We start from the raw sequence: 26,804 nt of genomic DNA, 5'->3' as shown, positions 1-26,804 counted from the left end.
CTGCGCCGCTACAGCTGAGCCACTAAAAGGCACCCCAGTGTAGCTGCTTTTTGTCGGCAGGAGAGAGCTCTCGAAACTTCCACCACCCCCCACAAGCGGCAGTGGCTTTACGGGCAGGAGAGAGCTCCTGCTCACAAAATGCTGTTTACACAGGTGCTTTTTGTCGGTAAAACATTTGTCATTTGGGGGGCAGGGGTGGGTGTGTTTTTGTAACACCCCTGAACGACAAAAGTTTTGCCAATGAAGTACCAGTGTAGATAAAGCCTCGGTTAATATGATAAAAATCCTTTAGAAACTTTAACTGAAAGTCAGTGTACATTACTCACTAAAAATTGTCTCAATTTTTATTTTATCCGCAAAACACAGAGACCATTTCATATTAAGGAGACAAAAATCAATTTTCATCTAGTTTTCTGTTTAGGAATATTGCTTTTTTTTTTAAAATTATTTAAAATCTCATACATGAATACTAAACAAGAAACCTGAGAGAATGATACTATGCAATATTTCTGTCAAATTTTTTAAAAACTTTTAATTTAACAGCAGATTCACTGGTATACCAGAACAGCATAAAGCAGCCAGAGTGCACCAATAGTTGAATTTACAACTGCTTTGCATCAGCAGGGCAAGGCAAAGCAGTCAAACTGAACTGGTGAATCCAGCTCTTAATTAGTAATTAGAAAAGGAGTACTTGTGGCACCTTAGAGACTAACCAATTTTTTTGAGCATAAGCTTTCGTGAGCTACAGCTCACTTCATCGGATGCATACTGTAGAAAATACAGACAACGATTTTATACACACAAACCATGAAAAAATGGGTGATTATCACTACAAAAGGTTTTCTCTCCCCCCATCCCACTCTCCTGCTGGTAATAAGCTGGTAATAATAAGTATTACCAGCAGGAGAGTGGCGTGGGAGGAGAGAAAACCTTTTATAGTGATAATTTTTTCAAGGTTTGTGTGTATAAAATCATTGTCTGTATTTTCTACAGTATGCATCCGATGAAGTGAGCTGTAGCTCACGAAAGCTTATGCTCAAATAAATTGGTTAGTCTCTAAGGTGCCACAAATACTCCTTTTCTTTTTGCAAATACAGACTACCACGGCTGTTACTCTGAAATTAATTAGTAATTAGTTTATCAGTTCAGAGGGCTGTGTCATGGAGAATACTCCTGTGTGAAAGGATAGGTGGGGGAAGGCCAGTTTCCAGGTCCCAATATCTCTTCACTTTAAAGCTTCTAATAACTTGCTAAATACAATAAAATAAATAACTTAAGACTAACACAATTATTCCTGGTCTTACAGTATAAATACCAAGTTTCTTAAAAAATATTGGCAGAGTAACAGACTCTAAAAAAATAATTTCTAATGAAAACATCAACATAAGCTCAAATATAGCATCATAAATCCCTGCATTGATTCCTAAAACTATGCTATTCTTTAAAGATGAGCCACAAATGATTTCCCCCCATGATTTACAGAAAGAGTTTGCATGGTTTTTGTCCTGCTTGTTTCTTTACCTTAGAAATATCAGCAGTATTGAATTCTGATCTTCCCTAGTTTTGTTGAAAGACTTCTTGGGGATGGGGTGGTACCTCAAGTACATGCATGGGCACTCTGAGGCCTTATCTACACTAGGATAAAAGGCTGATGGTACATCTGCACTGCAAATTCAGGTGTAACTATAGTGCATTTAGGCATATCTGCATTAGTTTTAATCAAGCTAGCAGGGGAAACAATAGCAGTGAAGATGGAAAAGCACAGATTTAAGGGCAGGCTAGCTGCCTAGACAAGTTAGTCACATCCTCATTGCTACTATTAGCTGCACTAGCTAAATTTAAGCTAATGCAGGTGTGCCTATCATCATTACAATTTAGTCTGTAATGTAGACATACACTGGAACATTCTAAAAGTTTAGTACAGACAAGCAATGGATACTTAGTTTAACGCATACTCAGGTGTCTGAGTTCAAAGCTAAGCTCCTAAGGTTTTAACTTGATCAGAATAACACATGTTCAAGGCAGCGTTCCTACTTTACACTAGACCCACAATGTTAGCAAGCACATCTCATTTAAATTCTAATACAGACAAGGTTTAGAGAAGGGAGAAGTGTGCTGAATCTTTAACAAAGATATGCTTTCCCCCAGGCAATGATTGGGCAGTGAGAGTTACATAGGTGCTAGACAAGAAATAAGTTTTAAATAGTCAATCCCATTAAGATATTCCTTCCTCTTTCAAGTGCTCAGTTTTTAGTCTCGTGATGACATAATTTTATTAGGTACCCAAATCAGTGTTATAGAAAAGACAAGTTTTTTGTTGTTTTTTTAAAAACAGCCCAGAAACCATTTTTAGGTTTAAAATAACTACTTTAGGCTCTTTTACATTTTTAGAAACCCTCCTTACCTCTTCCCTCCCCCCCACCAAAAAAAAGGCCTCATGCCCCTTTTATTTCATCTTCAAGGCTCACAAAGAAAAACACATATTCTCTATGGGAGAATTAGCGTAATTACAGCATTGAGGACTACTCCCACAAGGACTAATTTCAAAGGGCTTTCACAGCCCTGTGCCAGATTGGGCCCTTTAAGGAAATAAAAATAAAGTAGAAATTAAACACCATAATTAAGGTATCCAATCATTATATTCAATATAGGTGAAATACACCAACAAATTCTGTTAAGCAGTATAAGTCAAAAGTATAGAACAAATATAGTAAACTAAATGAATGTTCATCACTAATGACAGTTGTCAGTCATCCTTACTGAGTTGGTAACTAAGAAACTATTGCCCATTTCTTCATTCTGAGCTCTAATTTACAGTATCTCATGACTTAAGAGTACTAGAGAAATGCTCATACATAATGTAGAAAAATTGGCTCATTAAAACTAATTTTAACTTGCTGAAAACCAGCTCAGCATTCCTCAGAGTATGACAGGCCGAAAAGATCACTCAGTACACCAGCAAATAAAACCCCTAACATTTCACTTCAAGTATCGCTATAAAACTGCATGTCACCTTTCACTACACAGAATCCAAGCTCAACTCTCACTTTTCTAACAGGCTGATATTTTACACTAGGCTAATATTCAGCACAGAAATTTCCTGTTACCCTCCAAATTACTGCAATTTAGCAAATTAGAAAAAATCTACATAACACAAGACACTGGAAAGAGAAGGTTACTCAACTTGCAGTGACTGAGGTTCTTCGAGATGTGTGTCCCTATTGGTGCTCCACTCCAGGTGATGGTACATCCCGGCGCCTGGAGTGGAGCACCCACAGGGACAGCATTCAAAGAACTTCCTGTTATTGTTTAACATTAATTTTCACTTAATAATGCACTACTTTATCATCACTTTCCCCCTCAAATAACTCAGTATGCCACTAGGATGGCAACCAAACTTTCCTCTGTATTCTTCTATCTGTAGAGCAAGAAATTTTGAAAGGAAAGTTTCATTTACCTGCTAATTTTCAATGGGATAATAACTCAGCAGTGCAATTTAGTTATTACTAGTTGGGCAACAGAAACAAAAGCAGTGTCAAAGCTGTTGGTAAAGTTGTTGATACTGTAAAAGCCCATTCATCCCACTCCCTCACTGTGTATATTGCCACCCCAATATTGTATCTTCTCTCTCAAAATTAAAAGGAGAAAAGGAGAAATGGACAGATGTTCAGACATCTTGTAGAAAAAAAATAAACAGGTTAGCCGATTCCCCTCTCCCCCCAAACCAGAATGTATTAATTCCTAAATTAAAGAGAGGTCAGTAATGAGCATCCCAGCAAAAACACAAACATTAGGTATGGGAGCATAAAGGAAGGAAAGAACTTCTCAAATACTTTCTTCCAAATAGATCATTTGAAATCATTGGTCCACAACAATGTGAAGCATCTTCTAGCTGAAGGATGTATCAGTTAATGTGACAATTGAGCTTTGGGTTTTTTTGAGAAAGTATGCTGGCAGGCTAGCTTGCATATTAATTTAGTGATTGTTGAACTTCTTCCACCTTAGGAAATGTTGTATTTCTAGTAGAATTTGCTTGAAGGTCAAACATATGCTGTTTGAACGCCCTCTCTATTGTGTCCTTGAATACCATTTTTTGCCTGTAGTGAGGGCTATAAAAATAAAAAATAAGTCCTGTTTTTATGAATATTCTTGATGCTTTCAATTAGTATTTTCTCATCTCTCTTTCTATCACAAGCCTGTCCTTGTCAAGTGGCATCGTTTTGGATGTAAAGCTGGTTAGACAGTTTCTTGCAGCAAGATGGTTAGATGGATTCTTAGGGTACATCTACACTACAGGGGTAGGAGGGTGGGTGGTGGAATGGACGTGAACACCACATCTCAAAGAACTACAGTTACAAGAAAGTAAGTAACCGTTTTTTCTTCTTCGAGTGCTTGTTCACGTCCATTCCACATTAGGTGAATCACAAGCTTACCTCTGGAGGAGGGTAGGAGTCATGGAACAACTGCTTGGAGGATCGCTCTGCCAACCGCCGCGTCCTCTCTGGCCTGCTGGTTGACTGCGTAGTGGGTTGTGAAGGTGTGCACTGAGGACCAGGTGGCTGCTCTGCAGATCTCCTAGATTGGGACCTGTGCCAGGAACGCCGTGGAAGTCGCTTGCGCCCTGGTCAAGTGGGCTGTGACCGCGGGGGCTGGAAAACCTGTGAGCTCATAGCACGCCCGGATGCAGTAATCCAAGATGAAATCTGCTGCACCAACACTGGGAGGCCTTTCATCCTCTCTGCTATGGCCACAAATAGCTGCGCGGATTTGCGAAAGGGCTTGGTGAGCTCCAAATAGAACGCCAGCGCTCAACGCACATGCAGGGTGTGCAAGCTGTGGTGACTCGGGTCCGTATGGGGTTCCGGAAAGAAGACCGGCAGACAAATGTCCTGGCCCAAATAGAACTGGAAGACCACCTTAGGGAGGAACTTGGGGTGCGGCCGGAGCTGCACCTTGTCCTTGTGAAATACTGTATACGGTGGCTCAGAGGTGAGGGCCCTCAGTTCGGACACCATTCTAGCCGAGGTAATGGCAACCAGAAATGCCACCTTCCAGGAAAGGTGGAGGAGAGAACAGGAAGCGAGGGGCTCGAAAGGGGGTCCTATGAGTTTAGAGAGGATCAGGTTAAGGTTCCATGGAGGGACTGGTGGGTGGGAGTATGGGAACACTCTCTCCAACCCTGTAAGGAATCGTCCCACCATTGGGTAGGAAAACACCAAGCCCCCCGAGAACCCCAGATGGAAGGCAGAGATGGCCGTCAGGTGCACTCTGAGTGAGAACGGGGCTAGTCCTTGCTGCTTGAGGTGCAGGAGGTACTCCAGGATGGCCTGCACCGGGGCCTGGCACTGCCGCACCTGTCGGGGTTCACACCAACACAAGAACCTTTTCCACTTGGCCATATAGGCCGCCCTGGTAGAGGGCTTTCTACTGCCAAGCAGAATCTGCTGCATGGGAAGGGAGCACTGACTCTCCAGGGCATTTAGCCACAGAGCCTCCATGCTGTCAGGTGCAGTGACTATAGGTCGGGGTGGAGAAGCCGCCTGCCGTCCTGTGTAATGAGGTCCCGGTGTAGGGGCAGGACAACTGGGGCCTCCACCGACAGCTCTAGGAGAGATGTGTACCAGTGCTGGCAGGCCCAGGCTGGGGCGATGAGGATCACCGCTGCCCTGTCCCTGCACACCTTGAGTAGGACCTTGTGCACCAAGGGGAGCGGGGGGATGGCATACATCAAGCCCCCTCTCCACGGGATTGCAAATGCGTCCGCGAGTGAGCCCTGGGCATTGGCCCTGGTGGCTAACAGGTCTACCCAGGGAAATCCCCACCTGCGAAAGAGCGAAAGCACGACATCCACCCTGAGCATCCACTTGTGCATGCGGTACGACCTGCTGAGGGAGTCTGCCAGCTCGTTCCGTTGGAGCACTGGAGGCCGGGGTCTGCCATATAGTCTTATAGTTGGACTGAATGGTCTTAATGACCAGGAGTGATATTCCGGATGGACCTTTGGGGCTCAAAATATCCACCATGGGGTCCTCCTGCTCAACCTTCTCTTCGGCCTGCAACCCCAAGTTTTGGGCGACCCTGTGCAGCAATTCCTGGTGGGCTCTATGGTCTATCGGTGGAGGGCCGGACACCTCTGTACCTGCCACCGCCTCATCCAGGGAAGACGAGGAGGTTAGCTGCAGCTCGACCCCCTCTGGTTGGTCCTCCTGCTCCCCTGCTCCTGTGGGAGGGGCCTCCGGCTCAGGCCGGGGCAGGAGTCCATGGGACGGGACCGGACTAGGTGCCAGTCTCTCTGGTTTATCCTGGGGGGATGCTGGAGGCCTGGATACTATAGCCTCCGGCACCGTCTGGCGTCGGTGCGGGGACCGGGACCACTGCACCAAGTAACTTGCTCTGGACGGGGCCCCTTGGCGCTCCTGATAGGTCCAGGGAGTCCAGAAGGGCCAGTGGCCTGGCAGCCCCCATTGGGGTTGCCAGCCCTGTGAGGGTCCCTGCTGTCCGGGGCCCAGTACAGGTAGCTACAGCGGCTGAAGTTGGCGCCGGACTGCGGTGATACTGATTGCTAAGGCCACGGTGGTGCCAACAGTCTGCGCCGGTGGGAGAATGAGCGGCTCCTGGCTGAGCAGGAGCTGTATCCCCGGGACCAGGACCGGGATTTGGACTGGGACTGGCGTTCCCTGGACCGGACCGTCTGCAGGAGTCCTCTGGCGAGGGCCGTCCCAACTCCTCCCAGTGCCGGTCTCTGGGTGGTGCCAGAGAGTGGCGTGCCCTTTCCAGTGCTTCTTCGCGCCAACATACTGCTGGTGCTGCAACCTTCTTCTGGGCCGCTGGCAACTGTGAGTCCGCGGAGTCGGAGCTCAACCGGGACCAACTCCGGGAGCGGTGCCGGGACAGTGTCCTTGAGTGACACACCATTGCCGGCTTACCCCTCGACGGCACCCGAGGCATGGGTGCCAGAGGGTTGTCCCCATATGGGAGGGGGCTTGCCGCCTACAGCTCGATGAGGTCCTTTGCAGCCTCAAAGGTGCCTGGTGTAGAGGGCTGATCCGTTATGCCCTCAAGCCCATCGTCTGCACTGAGCTCACTTAGGTCTGGGCTCGGTGGTGCTTGTGCTGCCGGGACCGCCGGTGTCAGCCCCGGTACCGCAGCCTTCCCGCTCTTACTGGTGCTCGGGGCCTTGGGAGGCACCGGCCTCCTGTGCAGGGAACGAACGCGCCTTCCTTTCGGCTGTACTGGGGGCCACACCAGGGAGGATGAGCGGTGCCGGGGCCTAACCTGGCGCTCTGGGGCCGATAGTTTACGGTGCTTAGCTGGTGCCGGGTCTCTCGATGGCTCCGGGGCACTACGCACCAAGGAAGCCTGAGCCAGTGTCAGGCGCTCCAGACCTGGTGGCTGCAATGTGGCCTCCATCAACAGCTGCTTTAGACGAAAGTCTCTTTCTTTCCTTGTTCTTGGCTTAAACGCCTTGCAAATTCTACACCATTCAGTTTGATATCCGTCCCCCAGGCAACATAGACACGAGTCGTGGGGGTCACTAACTGGCATGGGTTTGCGGCACGTGGCACAAGCCTTGAAGATGTGAACCTGCGGCATGCCCCGCAGCCCAGGGCGGGTGCTGGAGGCCTCCAAGCACCTAATGACTTAAGTGTCCACAATAGGTATGTTAACGAACTGATAACAGCTACTCTAAAGGCTAAAGGACTGCTCTTCTACGAGAGAGAGAGAGAGAGAGAGAGAGAGAGAGAGAGAGAGAGAGAGATTGAGAGATTGTTCCAAAGCCGCTATGGACGGTAAGAAGGAACTGGAGGGGGTCGGGCTGGTGGGAGTATATATGCAGTGGCACCACACGGGGGGCCCCGCCGGGAGCTGCTAAGGGAAAAAGTTTCCGACACTCGTGCACGTGGTGCGCGCACACCTAATGTGGAATGGACGTGAACAAGCACTTGAAGAAAAACAATTTTTCCTTTGTGGAATATTCATACTGTGGCTTGAACCATAATAAGGCCCTAAATTCAGAAATCCTCCTAGCTGAAGTGATTATGACTATGGCTGCCACCTTAGTATATAAATGTAATCAAAACTTCTTAAGCTCAGAAAGGTTTTGCAAAAGTAGATGGAATACAATATTCAGATTCAATATAGGACGTTTGTGAATGTTTAGAGGTCTTAGGAATCCATCTGCCCTGTGCTATCTAAATACAGATTCCTTTACCCTGTAAAAAGAAAAGGAGTACTTGTGGCACCTTAGAGACTAACCAATTTATTTGAGCATGAGCTTTCGTGAGCTACAGATCACTTCATCAGATGTTTACCGTGGAAACTGCAGCAGACTTTATATACACACAGAAATCATGAAACAATACCTCCTCCCACCCCACTGTCCTGCTGGTAATAGCTTATCTAAAGTGATCAACAGGTGGGCCATTTCCAGCACAAATGGTTAGTCTCTAAGGTGCCACAAGTACTCCTTTTCTTTTTGCGAATACAGACTAACACGGCTGTTCCTCTGAAACCTTTACCCTGTAAGTTTATCAGAAGTATCTACACTTCAAATCTTTTCACTGTAGACATCTGGATTATTACATAATTCACTACCAGGATCCTATCAAAGCTATCTATAAATTTAAGCTTTGATCAGATTCAGTTTTGCGGTATGTGCATCAGTGCCTAATTTTGTCTAACCCTTCTAGAGGCCTCTATGGGTGATCCCATCCTGAAATCTAACACAGATACAAAGGGTATGTCTACACTGCAAAAAAACAAAACAAAAAAACCAAAACACCCCTGCAGCAGCGAGTCTCAGAATCCAGGTCAACTGACTCAGGCTACAGGGCTAAAAATAGCAGTGTAAATGCTCCCACTTGGGCTGGAGCCCTGGCTCTGAAATCTGGCGGAGGGGAGGGGGGTAAGAAGGGGAAGAGGAGACAAACATCTGTAGCCATGTAGCGTGAGCCCTAGTCAGCTAATCTGGACTCACTCGCTGCCGCAAAGGTTTTTTTTGGTAGCACAGACGTACTCACACAGATCATGCTTGCCCTTCCTTGTTACAATCAGGTCAGAAACCCACTGCGTGTAAACTGAACACTCCATCCAATTTAGCCAGTGCTTTAGTGTTCAGTACCTCTGTAATATACATTGGCTGGATTGATTACCATGGGCGCCAACCCTGGAAAAGTAACATGCCCTAATGTGTAGAGAGCATGCCACTTTTCCAAATGTCTTCTGACATCAACAGACTGGAAACCATCCAAAACAGTTCTTTAAGGATATGGAAGAAACTCCTAAAATAATGTTATCTCAGAACCACCAGGTAAGGAACTGATATATGATCAGAAAAATATAACCTCAACAGTTCTTCCTGGAAATTGCCCAAAATATCCAGCAGAAGTCTTTATGTTTCACATAGATCCTCACCAATGGACTATGGCTATGCATTGTATCATCATTCCTAACAAGGCCCAGGAACGGTCTGCTGGAAAAGGTCAGAAAAGATTTTCCCTTTCCAATCATGTACCGTAATTTGAGCAAAAATTCTTCTGAAAGACTTGAGCACGGCTCATCAGAATTAACAGGTGAGTAAATGTTCATCTGTGAGTTAGGCTTTTCTAGTTCCTGTTGATGATCAAGACAAATCCCACTACACTGTAATTTTGGGAAAAGAAATCAATGACAGATGTTTGCATAGATGATTCAAAGTTCTTGAGTTACCTGCCTGGGTCCTTGGTGGGAAGAGGGTAACCCCCTCTCTCTGAATTATTATGTCCTTCACCAGAGAGGAGGTACTTCATTGTAGCTCTGGGAACAGATTATTCTTCAGAATTTTATGATACTTCATTTGTATCTTAGTTTAATCTACATCTCTTGCTAGTTGGCTTCTGTTCATCTTACATCACATATGATGCATCAAATGAGATGACCATGTCTTTTTTGCATGGAGCAAGAAAATACTTCAGCTTTGGTTTTGGAGAGCTCTATCACTCTCCATAAATATGACTCTCTCTTAGCATACGTTTGAAAAACTCCTAAGGGGAAAAAAAAGGGTTTTCAAATATTTTAATGCAACTTCTCAATCTCCGTCTGAGAGCTGCTCCTTTTCTTGGGAGGAATCTAATACAACTGGAATTAGCACGGTCTCTCTCTCTCTCGATTCAATGGAAAACCACAAAATGAATTACCACCATACTAAGGAGAGAAATCGAGGGTGCAATATTAAAAACAATCTGAATAATAGAGGGAAACATGCTTACTACTGAAACAGCTGAATTTCAGGCAGACAGGGAGTCACTGTAATGCTGCTATTCAGAGGCAGTTGGAAGGGTAAAGAGGGTGATAAAGGAGATTCTAACACGTCTGTAACACTAGTTGGGGAAAGGTACCTTGAAGAATGCAAAGCAGCTCTGGAGTCCAAAAGTGTACACTCATCCTTCCACCAAGGGCGGAAGAATGAAGTATGTTTCACTGCCTCTTCAATTTCCTTTCTTAGGCCTTTTGGCATTTTGCTTAATAGTACTGGGAAAAGGCATTCAATGCTGTGGCACACAAGCATGCAAAAAAACCCCAAACAAAACAAAACAAAAAACCTCAAAGGAACTTGGAAGCATTGAGAAAATTGGCAGTATAGGTCATATAAAATATATAATAAGGGATCACACTGCTGATAGCAAATAATGAACTGAAAAGCCAAAGATCAGATTTAGGTGGGAACTCTCCAACTGTCTGCAGGCAGCCCTGAAAAGTAAAAACTTTGGAGAGGGCTATCTAGTATACTTAGCCTCCTGACTGACAGCCGACACTGCTTTTATTTTCGCCCAGATAGTACACTAGTTGTTCAGAACAGCTTGTAGAGAAAACTTCTATAGATATTTTTCTTAATTTTTTATTAAATTTTCATTTGCACCAGTAAAAAACTGATATTTATCTGTTTGGTAACAGTTCTTCAAGATGGGTTGCACATGTCCATTACACTCTAGGTATATGACACCTAAGTACACCTAAGTGGAAGAAACTTGCTCCCACAGCAGTAGCAGTCGGGGCGGCACATGTGCCCTCCACCCACTCATGCACATATAAAAGGGCAGAATGAGACTCCAATGTATAGGAGAAGGAGGGTGGGTCGGTCGTGGAATTGTCACTTGCAACTTAACTCAAAGAACAACAGTTACAAAACAAGTATGTAACAGGTTTTTTTGTCCGAGTGCTCACACTTCCACCTTAGGTGAGTCACAAGCAGTTCCAGATGGAAGAGGGTATCAGAGGCTACCTAAACAAGGACTGCAACACCACTCTCTCAAATCTAGCATCATTGCATGAGACCTGTAAGAGAGCATAATGAGTGATGAATATATTAACAGATGACCAAGTTCGCAGCCCAGCAAACATCACTGATAGGAACTGGAAGAAAGCCAGTGCTGCCTGCACTCTCATAGTGTGCGCTAAAACTCTGAAGCAGTGGAACTTTAGCAATATTGTAGCACAGACTAATACAGGAGGCGATTCAGGAAGAAAACCTCTGCAAAGTGACAGGCTGCCCCTTCATCATGTCAGCCAAGGAGATGAATAATTGCAGACACAAACTTTTAGCCCTGTCCAGGTAAAAGGCAAACATACACACACAGTATGGCGTTTTTCTACATTTGTGAGAAGGTGGTTTCGGAAGAGAGATTGGTAAGTATACAGGCTAATTTAGATGCAAGTCTACCACAATTTTAGTAAGAAATTTGGGGGGTAGACACAAGCTAACTTTATCTTTATAAAGCACCTTATGAGGTATAAGCAAAGCCTGAAGTTTTGCTATCCTTCTGTCCAAAAAAAATAAATAGCCACCAGAAATACTACCTTCATTGAGAGATGAGAAAACGAGGAGATAGTTATAGGTTCAAAAGGGGGCCCTATTAAAACACACAGAACCAAATTCAGATCCCAGGATGGTGTTGGGCCCTAACAGGTGGGAAGAACTTGTCCAAAATTTCAGAATCTAACAATCAGAGGGCTGGAAAAAAAGTGACCTTTCTACAGCAGATTGGATTGCAGAGGCAGCTACCAGATGAACCCAGAAGGAACTGACAAAGTCCTTTTTCCTTGAGGTGAAGCAAATAATCCAGAATAAGGTGACCTGATCCTGTGAAGGGGCCACACAGATAACCTCTTCCATTTCTTGAGGTAAGTATAACTGATGGAGGGTTTTCTGCTATTTAGAGAACATTTTGCACCCCAAGGGAACAGACTGCTTCATGGGGAATTAACTATTGAGCATCCAAGCAGCCAAGTGTAGGCTAAGTGGGCTGGGAGGCAACGTGCCCATGGTTCTGTGAAACCATACCTCAGAGAGAGGTATAGTATCTTGAGTCAAAAGGCTCAACAGGTTTTATGACTAACGTTGGTGGGGCCACGCAGATGCTATCAAAGAAGGAAGGAAAAGTTGACTGTCCAGGTGGATAGTAGGAAACTCTCAAACACTATGTGGAAAGGAGATCTTGACCTGACCGGAGACCCAGAGTATGAAAGTCCCCTCGAAGAGCTCCCCAACTGAGAGATGAAGCATCTGTGATTAGGTTCATGGAGGGCAAGGCTGTGACAAAACGAACCCTATGGCATACACTGGTACAGTCTTTCCGGGGATGATCAAACACCTGCAGGTATGTGAGTCAGCATGTCCAGTGGATAACAAGAGGGATGGTAGAGAGACTTCAACCACCTCTGCATGACTCTGAAGTGATGTATGGCATTGTGAGTTATATATGTACAAGGCACCATGTGACCTAGAGATTTCAGGCAATTCCTCTGTCGTACAAGGATATGCCTTGAAGTTTTTGCATAGCTACAATATCGCCTGAGGTAAATACACTAACTGTGGTCGAGCCAAAAACCTCTCCTATGAATTTGATTCTCTGTACAGGGAAAACAGCTGATTTGTCCTTGATCAACAGTCCCAACAAATGGAAGAGGAATTGGATTTTCCCAGTGGCCATTGTTACTTGTCTGGACTGATTTCGAACTAACCAGCTGTCCAGACATGGGTACACCTGGACCCCTGCCTTCCCGAGATGTGCCTTAACCACTGCCATGCACTTTGTGAAGACTCAAAGGGCTGATGACAGGCTGAAAGGGAGAACCATAAACGGATAAACATCTGCTGCAACAAATCTAAAAAGCCTCCAGTGGTTCTGGTGAATGGCCACATGGAACTAGGAATCCTTTAATCACTGCAGTCTACAGACAGGATAACAGATGACCAAGCTTCAACCCTGTAAACCAAGGAACGCAAACCAAGAAATCAACCAATGCTGCTTGCACTCTTGTAGAGTGTGCTAAAATTCTGTGAGATAGTGGAGTTGCAGCAATGTTGTAGTACAAATACAGGAGGAGATCCAAAAAGAAATCCTTTGTGAAATGATGTTAGAGTAACCACACGCAACTTTCTTTTTTATGTATCTGTTGTGGTTTGTAGGTCTAAAATAGGCCTGAGGCCTCCCTTGGACTTTGGAATGAGAAAATAGTGAGAACAGACTCCCTTCACCCAATGCTGAGGAAGTACTTCCTCCACTGCCCTTAACTGTAATAGACTGAACTTCTTGAATTAATATAGTCTTGTGAGAATGGCCCCTGAACAGGGATAGGGAGAAGGTGGTGGAAGGGCAGGAGGGGGGAGAAATAGAGGTAAATTGCAGTATATATTCCAGTTCCATAGTGTGAGAACCCTGCTGCCAAAAGGGAGAAAAAATTAGGGTGAGCGGTTCACTAGCCTTGACTAAGGAGTCAAATAAACTGCTTAGATGTTACAGATTGTATGGAAGTAGCAGAAAATAGAGGCAGAGATATTCTCTTCCTCTGAAACTTATATAATCTCCTGGATTAGTCCGGCTGCCTTATTGGGTAGAACAGATTCCTCTGCTGGAGCTGAGGGTGGAACTGCATTCTCTTAGGGCCTGGGGTATATATGCCCGAAGACTTAAGGGTTGCCCTATATTTAAGAAAATATAAAGCTTTGTCTGTCTTTCCAGAAAGTAAACTTGTGCCCTGAAAGGGGAAGTCCTCAATTGTTTGCTGGACTTCAGCTGGAATGCCAGACGACTGCAGCCAAGAACCACGATGCACAGTGACTGTCGTTGCCATCACCCAACCTGCTGAATCTGCGCCTCATCTCATACAGTCCATAACAACGATCTTGCTATCAGGCAGCCTTTATCTATGAGAGCTCTGAACTTTTTAGCATCACCTGGCAACTTGTCCACAAATTTCAACATTGAGTCCCAACTAGAGTAATCATAATAAGCTAAGACAGCTTCATGGTTTTCAATTCTTAACTGCAATCCTAATGAAGAATAAACATTTTTCTGAAATAAATCCAAGCTTTTTGCATCTTTGCCCTTGGGAGTAAATTTAGATTACCCTTGTCTCACTTACCTATTCATAGCTGCCACCACCAAAAATCCTGGGGCTGGCTGTGAATAGAAATACTCATGCCCCTGGGAGGGAACTTGGTATCTCTTCTCCATTCTTTTGGCAGGGTGTGTCAGAGAAAAGTGAGTTTGCTAAAGAATTTTGGTGGGTTCTAAGATGGTCTCATTCAGAGGCAGAGCCCCTCTAGCAGGTCCTTCAGAACGTAAAATATACACTAACTTGAGTGTATAATCCTGGACCAGTCCAATTGGCACTCCGAGTGAGGTGACTACCCTTTTCTTAAGTTCCTGGTACATTTTATAATTCAGAACAGGGGAGAATGACATTTGAGAGCGCATCCTCATCTGGTGAGGATGAAGAAGTGCTGAACAGAGACACTATAGTGTCAGTCTGCTGAACATCTGTGACAGAAGGATCAGATACTGGAGGGATAAGGTTCTTCAGCTGCTACAGTACCAGATGGAGAACAGCACCTTCATGGGGATCTTGGCAGACCTCTGTCTAGGAGAGGAGAAGTAGACAGAAATTGGGACCTGGACCAATGCGAGAGACACAGTACTGGAAACAGCATCCAAAGCTTTCCTCCTGAAGGGACCATATATCTGCCCTGCTGCACAATAGAGCTTCCATACCCTGACAGTACCAACAAAGATTCAGTCCCAGATAGTGCTGAACATGCAGGTGCAAATGAAAGATCGCAGTACTGAGGCCTGTGTGGTAAGAATAGTCGATTCCCGGACCACATCCTGCATCAGTGGTGAGTCCAGCACCGATAGACATAGGAGAACCCTGGCCACTATGTATACCTCAGGCATCCTCTGTATAGAAGCTGATGCCTCTGAAGGTCCTGGCAATGGAGTAGGTCTCAATAATACTTCATGAGGTGCTGCAGTCAACAACTCTACACTGTTAGAATGAGGTACCGGAAGGTGCCTAGCAGGAGACGACTTTGCATTAACCTCAGTACTGGTCTTCATTTGGTGTTAGTCTGTTGGGCACCTAGCCCTCAAAGAGGGAGAGGGCTTCTTCTGGCCAGAAGTCAAAGTGCTGGACTTTTTCTGCTGTTTGTGCAGTATCAGATATAGAGAATGACATCGTCTCTTTGGCTCTCTGTGATGTGGGGATGCCACCAAGAAGTCCGGTGGCATGCTCTGAGATGGAGTCATGTTTGAATCCACATGTAACAAGAAGCTGGGTGGCACAAAGCTGCTTTTATCAGGATCTCTCTTATGTTGAATTTCTCTCAACTTCTTAGCCCTGGTCTTAAATCTGCTTCAGATGGTGCATTTATGCCTCAAGTGCCTTTCTCCCAAACACTTTAAACAGTGGCGTGAGGATCGCTGACCGGCATAGATTTGTTACAGCCCCAACAACACCTAAACCCCACAGACTTAGGCATGCCCCAGTTTTGAGCTAAAACCTCAAACAAAAATAAGATAAGAACCAAGAATTTTTTCATGATGAGTACCACTAACGGAAATTGTAACTACAGCTGTACTAAACTAATTATTTACAATACAAACACCTCAAGTTTTCCTAAACAGAGAACAGGAAAGAGCTTGAGAAGCGCGCGCTCGCTCTCTCTCTCTCTCTCTCTCACACACACACACACACACCCTCCAACCAACTACTGACCACAGGTGAGAAGGAACTGCAGGGGGTGGGCGGGGGGTGTTAGGACAGCTCTACCACTTTTTAACCTTGGCTACTGGCATGAGGGTGCATGTGCTGCCCTGAGGGGTACTGATAAGAGAAAACATTCTTCAGCTTTGGTGCACTGACAAGCACACATCTAGAATGAAATGGACATGCACAAGCACCCAAAGAACTGTACATTGTAAATCTGATCCATGTTCAAATGGAAGATTGTGAAGAAATGTAGAAATGTTTCTGAATGAAATTAATGCTTTTGAAGTGAGATAATACAGCAACTTAACTACATTTTATCTTATCCAATAATGAAAAAGATAATTTTTCATACTTTAATATTGTATCATTCATATATCTAATATAAGATTTTTACTACTGCATTAAAATATTACTATAATAAAATAGAAAGTTACTAGGTTTATAGGATTTCTTTTTAAAACTATAAGATATGATGAACACTGTGTAGAACAAAAAGAAATAGCAATTCCTCCCCAAACCTTAGCTCTTCAAAGACACTGATGAGGTATGACCCTCCCGGATCACTATTTCTTCCATTTACTAAGATGACAGTAATTCTATAATTCCACTGGCACATCTATATTTGACACAAACTATTCACAGTAGTTGGTTTCATGTTCATTTATGCAGCCTGGGTAACCATAGCTACCTACATCAGACAGTGTCACCAGCTTCAACAATTCTATGAGGAAAATTCCTAAAGTACTCATTGTCCAAAACTGCCATTTTAAAAGAGGTAAATTAAAAACAGTTGTAGCTCTGTATATATGGCATTTTTCTATATATGCAACAAAATACATAAATCAAAAATCTTAAAAATACTTACTTTCCGCATTGGACAAAGTGCAGGGATTGCTGTCAACCAAAGCTAACTGAAAATGCTGAAAAAGAATTAATATTGTTTACTTGTTTCTGATATTCATAATTTTGAGAAATTATTTTAATACAGAAACAAATTTTTATATGTAAAAGCAAATATACTATTTTACATGAGTCAGCTAGGCTGAAATGCAAAAACTTATATATAATCTTTTGAAATTTTATCTTTAACAGATGTTTCATTAGAGGAAAGTAAAATAATTTTACAGAATGTTTCACGCAATTAAATGACAATACTTCTAACAATTAAGTTTAGAATAGACATTTTATGAAAAGAGTTAGGGTAGCGGGTTTCTAAAAGAATGACTTAATCATTTGAATTGTCAAGATCTGTTCAAGCATTTATTTGACTTTCACAACAACTGAGACCAAGTCACAGCTATTTCAGAGTCCCATGCAAATAAACATGCAAGTCATTAAATGGTATATTTACTACAGAAAAATAAAATAGATTCAGAAGTACAGTGATTTGGAGCATCTCGTCTGTTTATCAAGATATTAAAGCATTAAAAATAAATGACTTCATATAAAAAGCTACAATTTTCAAAACCACTTAGAAATCAATTGTCCCAGTTTTTATTTTAAAAGATAGCTTCTGTAAAATGTTTGGAATTGTCTCTGTCTGTACCAAATGTTATAAAAGATTTCATTTTAAAAAATATATAAACTCTGAATTTATTTCTTAAGCATTCCCCTTCTCCAATCAAAGTAATAAAGTTTGTCTACAGGAAAGTTTAGACATGACCAAACATTTTGCAGTAGAACCTCAAAGTTATGAATTCCAGAGTTACAAACTGACCAGTCAATCACACACTTCATTTAGAACTGGAAGTACGCAGTCAGGCAGCAGAGATCAAAAGAAGGAAAAAAAGGAAATACAGTACAGTACTGTGTTAAGTGTAAACCACCAAAAAAAAAATGGGAGGGGGAAGTTTAAAAAAGTTTTTATAAAATAAGGAAACTGTTTCTGTGCTTATTTCACTTAAATTAAGATGGTTAAAAGCAGCATTTTTCTTCTGCATAGTAAAGTTTTCAAGCTGTATTAAGTCAATGTCCAGTTGTAAACTTCAGAGTTACAAACAACTTCCATTCCTGGGGTGTTCGTAACTCTGAGGTTCTGCTGTGCAAGTTTCACATTAATTCAATGAACAGCATTAACATGGAAACTGAGACCTAAGAGTAACTGGGTATATCCAAATAGATGGAATATGCATACAAACTTAAATGCTTCAGCATTTTTCAAGAAACTTTACAGAAAACAAATCTCCTACATACAGTGTAGAGCTTGGATTAATATTTTCTTACTGCAATGTACAAGGCCTACTGAATATTGGTACCTACAGCAAGTACTAAATTTCAATGAAGCGGATAAGATACTTGATTTGTAATCCAGATTGTAACAGCAATCTGTAATCCAGATTGCAACAGCAATGTAGCAGCAATGTTTAGATACTGACTAAATCCAAATTTAATATGAAATATAAATCATGTAAATGAGGCTACTGAACAATTATATGTAATCTTGTTAGTATGCAAGTATGGCATTTTATTTGCTGGTAGCTAGAGTACCAAGCAGGTAAGCAACAGTAGCTGTTATTAATGAAACAAGAAAATTTAAAACGAAGTTCCAGGGAAAGCGATGCACTCACCCTCTTTTCAAGAAAGCTGTAAAAACAAGGATACCACTCCCATAACATCTCAATAGAATTTGACTTGCAAGAATGATACTATAACAAGGGTCCATAATATATAGGATTTTTACTTAAAAATATCTATGACCAGCTTAAAATCAAAGTAAAATAAAATAAAAAAAATAATTACAGTGTTACAATTCAAGATAAATTAAATTATAAAGACTAATGCTGCACCACCAATTACAAGGATGCTCTCTAAGCCATACATAAATGGAACAGACATCCTCACTGATTCTGTCAACTTCATCCATGCACACAAATAGTTGCCAAAAATGAAGTCATCTCAACATTAATTATAAACCCTAGTTTATCATATCAGCATCATGAATACTTTTGAACAATTCAATCACCAAAAAGAACACAGAAAACACTGGACACACGACTTCTAAAATAAAATGAAAATGTTAAACCAAAACATTAATATTAGCTTATTGCTTAGACTTGCCTGTTTTCTTTTCTAGGGCTCAGCAGTGATAGAGAAGTTAAAATCTCCTCTCACTTGCATTGCAATGCAGGTTGTGTGCCCCAGAGACATCCTTTGGTCTGTTACCATAGCAATACTAAGCAGGCAACTTAAAAATGATTAAAAGAAATTAATCAAAAAGGTCTACTTTACATTTTTTCTGACAGAAAAAGATGTAGAGACCTGTATATTTAAGCCTGTGCAAGGGCCAAATTTTACACGGACACTATCATCACCTATTAATGTTTAACATAAAACAGAAAGGTACAGATTTGCTTTTACCTAGTAATACTATTGTACAAAATAAACCGATCAAAAATGAAATGTTTGACACTTATTTGGCGGTTCCTTTTCAGAATGGTTATGTTCATCAGACCCAGTGAGAGAGAACAGATAACCTCATAAGTAGGACTGCCCATTTCAGCATTTAAATCTACCCGTATTCAGCACTACACAGTGAAACAGCAGGAATATTCTCACCAATGCTGCTAAATCACTAAATAGGAAAAAATGCACACACATTACCTTACAATTTCAAATTCCACTACATCATCTCAAATATTGCAAAATGTTATTAATTTCTGACTGCACTATTTAGCAAATCACACTGTAAAACTACAGATAATTCAGAAGACGTATACAGATTTTTACAGAAAAACAACAAGGCACTTATACAAAACAATTATTGCAAAGCTGCATATACAAAACCAACAATCTTTCAAGCAGTCAAACACACATGAACCACCCTACACCTCTAGTTGGTTACAATAAACGGCAGCCTCTTTTCAGGTAGTCAATACAGACAAAAAAAAAATAAATCATGCATATTAATAAATTAAGCTAATCAGCCACAATTCCAAAAGTTACTACCGTCAACACCAAAATTTACAAAACACTGTGTTAATTTCCAACTCCCATTTCTGCAACAAACAGAAGCAGCTAGCAAACATCTGCACCTCACACAAATATTGCGGTACTGAAGCGGTCTACTGCTGTGTGAAATAGTTGTTATGCAGGAGAGGCCGCTGCAGTTCAGAGACGACATACAATACCTCAAGGCAGACAGCAGTCTATAGAAATTCAAATCCTGAGTAAGAGGATTTACCTTCAAGGCTCTGTTCTGAATGTTAAAAAGTATCTTTTCAACTGCTACAGCTGAAGTAATGAAATAGCTTGATATGTAGCAATTTATAATAGTACGATTATCAGAAGACTATTTTGTCTCCTTTAGAGTCCTTGACTTGCCTATGTGATTGTGGTAACAATTTCTGATGTAACCTTTCTGAGAAATTTAAAGTACAGTGCTTGCGTGTGTACTCAATTACTGAATGTATTAAACACAATCATAAAATGAAAATAAATCTCAATTAAATCTAATTTAAAACATTCTATCCACTCTTACTACTAGAAGTATGTGTATTACAGACCCACAGAATCACTGATTCTCTTAAAATGTATTTATCATCCTCATTTACATACCTTTAACATTAAAGTGGCCAAATACATGGATTTTTGTGATTTTAATCCATTAAAAGGAAACCAACAAATACAAAAAGTAACATTTGCCAATCTTACTGCAAGGCATTCAATAATAGAGTAATTTGTAAATTAAAACCTTTTATAATGTTTTAAAATGGTGATTCTAACTACTTTTCTTATCTCTAGTGGTGATGTAACAAGTTTTCCTAATTGACAGCTGTACATTTATTTAGCACACTAAGCAAGCCATCATTTGGAAGCTGACAATTCTGACACCAACTTACCACCAGGGAAAGCCTGATCCCAGCTCAGTGCAATTCTGTCAGAGATAGCTTTTTCTGACTATATGACCTAGGTGTGATATGTATGTTCCTTAAAGCCGTCTTTGTTTGGATAACTAGGACACAGTAATCCTTGCGTAATCAAAGTGTTGACATGCAGCCAAGGCGCCATTCGCCAAGCACAGGAGGTTGCGGGGAAAGAGGATGATGTGCAACACGTGCTGCCAGATCAACTCTGCTCTCCAGGGTCCTCCAAAGTTGGAATTAATTCATGTTTTATGGAAAGAGGTTTGTGAGGCATAAACACTGTCTCTTTCATCCTACACTGCACAATCAAAACACCAGAAATCAGCTACGTGAATAGGACAAAAGAAAAGTGCTCCAGACAGAATCAACAACGGTCACAGATTTACATAAACTGAATGAGATCAATCTGTTCAGAAGAATCACTTGCTCAACCAATCATAGCTGTAAAATCTAACTCAAGTAACAAAACTTAATGAAGACTGGATTTTCACTGGCCAAAAGAAGGTTCTCTCTTCCCAGGCAATCTCTTAAATAGTAATGTTTGTCAGAACCATCTCTGAGTACTCATGTTGGCTATACGTTTGAACATGGCAAGAAGTTAAGTCTTTAGTTGTACATCATCTCAGAGGTTAGTTGTTTTTAAACTACAGTCCAAAAGACTACCAGAGGAGAGAAAATGAAGGTGTTTGATTGAGGGCCTGTCTTTGCTACAGTGTTAGCTCAACTTATCTGTACTGGAGTTAACTGCTCTCAAGTTAACCTAGCTCCAGTACGAACAGTCACATTGCAAAACAACACAAAGCATTTGAAATAGCAGCAACAGAGTAGTTGAGTCCCCGCTGCATTACAGCTCAAGCATCAGCAGCCTTTGGACCTTCAACCCACAACCCCCAACAGGTCAAAACGCACCACCTAGCTGAAGCTAGAGATCTTTGTGTGTGCATGGGAACTGGGGAGGGACAACACTAAACCTATACTTTGAGCTAACACTGTAGAGAAGACAAGCCAAGAAATGTGAATTGCTGTATTAAATAATCTAGTATGAAGTTAAGGTCCACAGACTGAAAAAAAATGGAGTGCTACTGATATTCATTAGCCTGAATTTTTAAAGATTTTGAATCACACTTATTTTTCTTTTTACTGTTTATTTTTCTTTTAAAAAAATCAGAAGCACAGAATGTCAAACAAACCAATTTTTAGCAATTTACTTCTTTGTAATTACAGGATACGGTGACTAGAATATTTTCTATATAATAGCTCCTGCAGGAAAACTAAAGTAAGTAGCAAACTGATTAAAGAATACTGAATGGGAGAAAGATATCCTTACTGCATGAGATTCAGTGATCCATAATAAAAAAAGGCTGTATGAACAACTCCAGCTGTTGATTCAATTACAAAGCTTCCTATCTTAAGTAATTATGCTTTATCAAAGAACATGTGTGGGTATATATCATACAGATAACTAAAACTTGCCAATTTGTGTAAGAGTTAGGGAGCACTAACTTGCAACCCTTATTTTCTGTTTACCTACAATTGTTTAAAAATAATCTTTTGACAGATTTTGTCATGCTTGGGCTTCAGCCCACAAAACGCTTTTTTTCCCTTTAGACTAAGAACAGCTAAAGATACATTTCTTTGTATTTGTTCATCTTTTTAAAAGTATTTTATACTTTTTTCGAACAGTTGCCAGAGGAATAGGATTACAGTGAAATATTTTGCATTAATGAGTTTAAACATTAACTAAGACTTTTCATTAGTAAATGTAATTGAACTATTTCAACCATATTTTATTCCGATTAAAAATCTGATTTAAGAACTTTAAACTTGGCATATTTGCAGCTTTTAACAATTAATGCTTTAACCATGTTTGAAAAATAAATGCGGTGAAACAACATTTTGAGGCCTGAAAATAGCCCAACTTTCTTAACTTCAAAAAGATGACACAGGGCCATGACACATCTTCACTCATGCATTTTTGACTCAATAATGGGAGCATGGCAACAATAACTCCCTAATTTTTCAACTTATTACCCTCACAGTAGTTTACAAGTTACAAACTCAAATAATGATACCACAGGTATTCCAACATATCCTAAAAAAAGAAAAAAAAATTAAAGGCATTACAGTAAGTTGAATAAGTAATAGGATAGTGATTGATTGATTCTAAGCAGATACCTTTAACGTGCATATGTAGAACTGATTAATGAAATTGTTTTTAATTGTTCACTTTATTAATATAATTTCATAAGTAAAGTTTTATGAATGAAACTACATTCATTCATAAAACCAGGTATCCCAATAACTGGATAATTGACAATTAAACTGCTTGTTAAGAGCCACAGCTGTTCAGGCATCTGCCCTTGTAAATTTCATTTTCAATCCAATTGCTGCTTAAATCACTGAAACTTGCACTATTTCAACATAATCAAAAAGGCTGACAAAGGAAGTACTGTCGTCATCATCAATAGGTCGGAATATGAACAAGAGGCTGCTAGGCAGCTCTCCAACACCACTTTCTACAAGCCATTACCCTCTGATCCCACTGAGGGTTACCAAAAGAAACTACAGCATTTGCTCAAGAAACTCCCTGAAAAAGCACAAGAACAAATCCGCACAGACACACCCCTGGAACCCCGACCAGGGGTATTCTATCTGCTGCCCAAGATCCATAAACCTGGAAATCCTGGATGCCCCATCATCTCAGGCATTGGCACCCTGACAGCAGGATTGTCTGGCTACGTAGACTCCCTCCTCAGGCCCTACAGTCCCAGCACTCCCAGCTATCTTCGAGACACCACTGACTTCCTAAAACAAAGAAGGTGGATACAAATTGTAGTCATCTCTCTCACAAACTGGTTTTCCAACCTTCATGTAACTGGGCAGGAGTTCTGCTACACAGTACTCATTGGGCTTCATAAGTCTCTTTTGTAGACAGCAAAAGCACCAAATGAGGTTGTGTGGTTGAGGTCTTCTAAAAATGGGATATGAAAAATCCACCCACCTATGTCAGTAGGGAGAAGCAAGGTTTCCACTAGTGGGGGAGTTGGAACAGTGTTTGCAAAACCATGAATTTCTGTTAAATGAGCGCTGCAATTAAATACATTTTTCTACTCCTTTTGTTTGTGACAATAACCTACTGAATGAGAATTCATGCAATACCGACTTCTCCACCCTGAAGATGGATAGCTCTAGTGCCTGTAAAGCTGCTCATAGCTTTCCCAAAGCCAGAGTCCAACTCATCCTGAGAGAGAGTATTTTTCCAGTCTGATTATGATCATGATCAGGTCCAGATTAGGGCTGTCAAGCAATTAAAAAAATTAATCACGATTAATTGCACTGTTAAACAATAATAGAATACCATTTGTTTAAATATTTTTGGATGTTTTCTACATTTTTAAATATATTGATTTCAATTACAACAGAATGCAAAGTGTGCAGTGTTCACTTTATATTTATTTTTGATTACAAGTATTTGCACTGTAAAAAAACAGATAGCATTTTTCAATTCACCTAATACAAGTGCTGTAGTGCAACCTCTATATCGTGAAAGTTGAATTTACAAACGTAGAATTACGTACAAAAAACTGCATTCAAAAATAAAACAAAGTCAATGCAATCCTACTTCTTGTTAAGCCAATCGCTCAGACAAACAAGTTTCAGAGTAGCAGCCATGTTAGTCTGTATTCGCAAAAAGGAGTACTTGTGGCACCTTAGAGACTAACCAATTTATCTGAGCATGAGCTTTCGTGAGCTACAGCTCAAGTGTGCCACAAGTACTCCTTTTCTTTTTTCAGACAAACAAGTTTGTTTACATTGCAGGAGATAATACTTCCCGGTTCTTGTTTACAATGTCACCTGACAGTGAGAAGAGACATTCTCATGGCACTGTTGTAGCCTGAATCACAAGGTATTTACATGCCAGATGCACTAAAGATTCATACGTCCCTTCATGCTTCAACCACCATTCCAGGAGACATGCGTCCATGCTGATGACGGGTTCTGCTCAATAAGAATCCAAAGCAGTGCGGACCAACATATGTTCATTTTCATTATCTGAGTCAGATACCACCAGAAGAAGGTTGATTTTCTTTTTTTTTTTTTTCCTGGTGGTTCAGGTTCTGTAGTTTCCGCATTGGAGTGTTGCTCTTTTAAGACTTCGGAAAGCATGCTCCACGCCTCGTCATTCTCAGATTTTGGAAGGCACTTCAGATTCTTAAACCTTGAGTCAAGCGCTGTAGGAAATCTCATATAGGTACCTGCTTTGCATTTTGTGAAATCTGCAGTGAAAGTGTTCTTAAAATGAACATGTGCTGGGTCATCATAACACGAAACATAGGACAAAATGCGGGTAAAACAGACCAGGGGACATACAATTCTCCCCCCAAGGAGTTCAGTCATAAATTTAATTAAGGCATTTTTTTTTAAAGCGTCATTAGCAAAGAAGAAGCATGACCTATGGAATGATGTTTGAAGCATGAAAGTGCATACGAATATTTAGCTATCTGGCACACAAATACTTAGCAATACTGGCTACAAAAGTGCCATGCAAAAGCCTCTTCTCACTTTCTAGTAACATTGTAAATAAGAAGAGGGCAGCATTATCTCCTGTAAATGTAAACAAACTTGTTTGTCTTAGCGATTGGCTGAACAAGAAGTAGGACTCAGTAGACTTGCAGGCACTGAAGTTTTACATTGTTTTGTTTTTGAGTGCAGTTATGTAACAAAAAAATATCTACATTTGTAAGCTGCACTTTCACGACAAAGATTGCACTGCAGAACTTGTATGAGGTGAACTGAAAAATACTATTTCTTTTGTTTATCATTTTACAGTGCAAATATTTGTAATAAAAATAATATACACTTTGATTTCAATTACAACACAGAATACAATATATACAAAAAAGTAGAAAAAGATCCAAAATATTTAATAAATTTCAATTGGTAATCTATTGTTTAACAGTGCAATTAAAACTTTTTTAGTTAATTGCATGAGTTATCTGCGATTAATCAACAGCCCTAGTCCAGATACTGTGTGTCAAGGTCTCCGGCATTCAGTGGCATTCCACTAACAGACTAGAAATGCCATAGCAACTTCATATAAATTAAGAAATGGATGATTTCACTGATTAAATGTAAAACAGATCATAATAATCAATATAGTATTCCTAGTGCTATTTGTTTTAGTGGTTGGGAACAGGACTGTTGCGGAGTCTGATAAGGTATGAAATGGTTTAGGATTGTGCAGTAAATATTACCTGGCTGATTCTATTGAAGTGATCGATAATAAAGTAATGACCTTTAATAGTCACAGAATTTAAAGCCAAATCAGCTACTCTGACCTACTGTATACCACAGACCACTAACGCAATTGTCATCATTATACTTCAGAACTAGCACCACATTGTGATGAATAGGCAGCTCATGCCTCTCAGATATTTCTGAAGAGAACACTGCACCAGTTTTCACAAAGTTTGTCAGAGGAATATTTTCTTTACAACCATAAGGACTAGAAACATTTTTTTAAAGTGTAAGCTTAAAGTCTAGAGCAAAATTCAACAAGTGCCAGATTTTGTGCCAAATTATGGGGCCACAATATCAGAGTACAAAAGGTCCTAATTATAATTTACCAGTAAAAGTAATGATTTTAAAAAGCATTGTAAAAAGAGGGTTGATTTCATGCTTTGTAAAGAGCACCATTCTAATAATTATCCTTGTAATCCGAAACCTTAAAATAGTAAAAATTATTTATGTTTAAAACTGCTTACATCAAATAGAGATGATTTATGTTAATGTTCTAAAATTGTGTACAAATCATGGAAAACATTGACCTTTCCTCTTCCTTTCCTCTTTGCCTCAAGACTCCTACTGACGATGACTCATCTCTTGGCATTAAAAGACCATTACTTTATTCTT

At 41.0% G+C, this 26,804-nt stretch overlaps 1 protein-coding gene across 10 annotated transcripts in view; it reads right to left on the bottom strand.

Moving 5' to 3' along the window:
• The window catches only part of KDM6A (lysine demethylase 6A), a 279,893-nt gene that overhangs the window by 92,563 nt on the left and 160,526 nt on the right, over window positions 1-26,804 (bottom strand). For 8 of the 10 annotated variants that reach the window (XM_073359011.2, XM_073358944.2, XM_073358964.2 and 5 more), the window contains one exon: window positions 16,895-16,949. The exons of 1 other annotated variant lie outside the window; for it this stretch is intronic. In XM_073359011.2, coding sequence (XP_073215112.1) covers window positions 16,895-16,949 — 55 coding nt within the window. Of the gene's footprint in view, window positions 1-16,894; window positions 16,950-18,596; window positions 23,175-26,804 lie in introns of those variants that run through there. One more of the 10 variants, XM_073359001.2, reaches the window with a different exon arrangement.

The sequence above is a fragment of the Lepidochelys kempii genome, chromosome 1 (genome assembly GCF_965140285.1).
Source record: "Lepidochelys kempii isolate rLepKem1 chromosome 1, rLepKem1.hap1, whole genome shotgun sequence".
NCBI lineage: Eukaryota > Metazoa > Chordata > Testudines > Cheloniidae > Lepidochelys > Lepidochelys kempii.
This window is presented reverse-complemented; position numbering and strand designations above follow the sequence as displayed.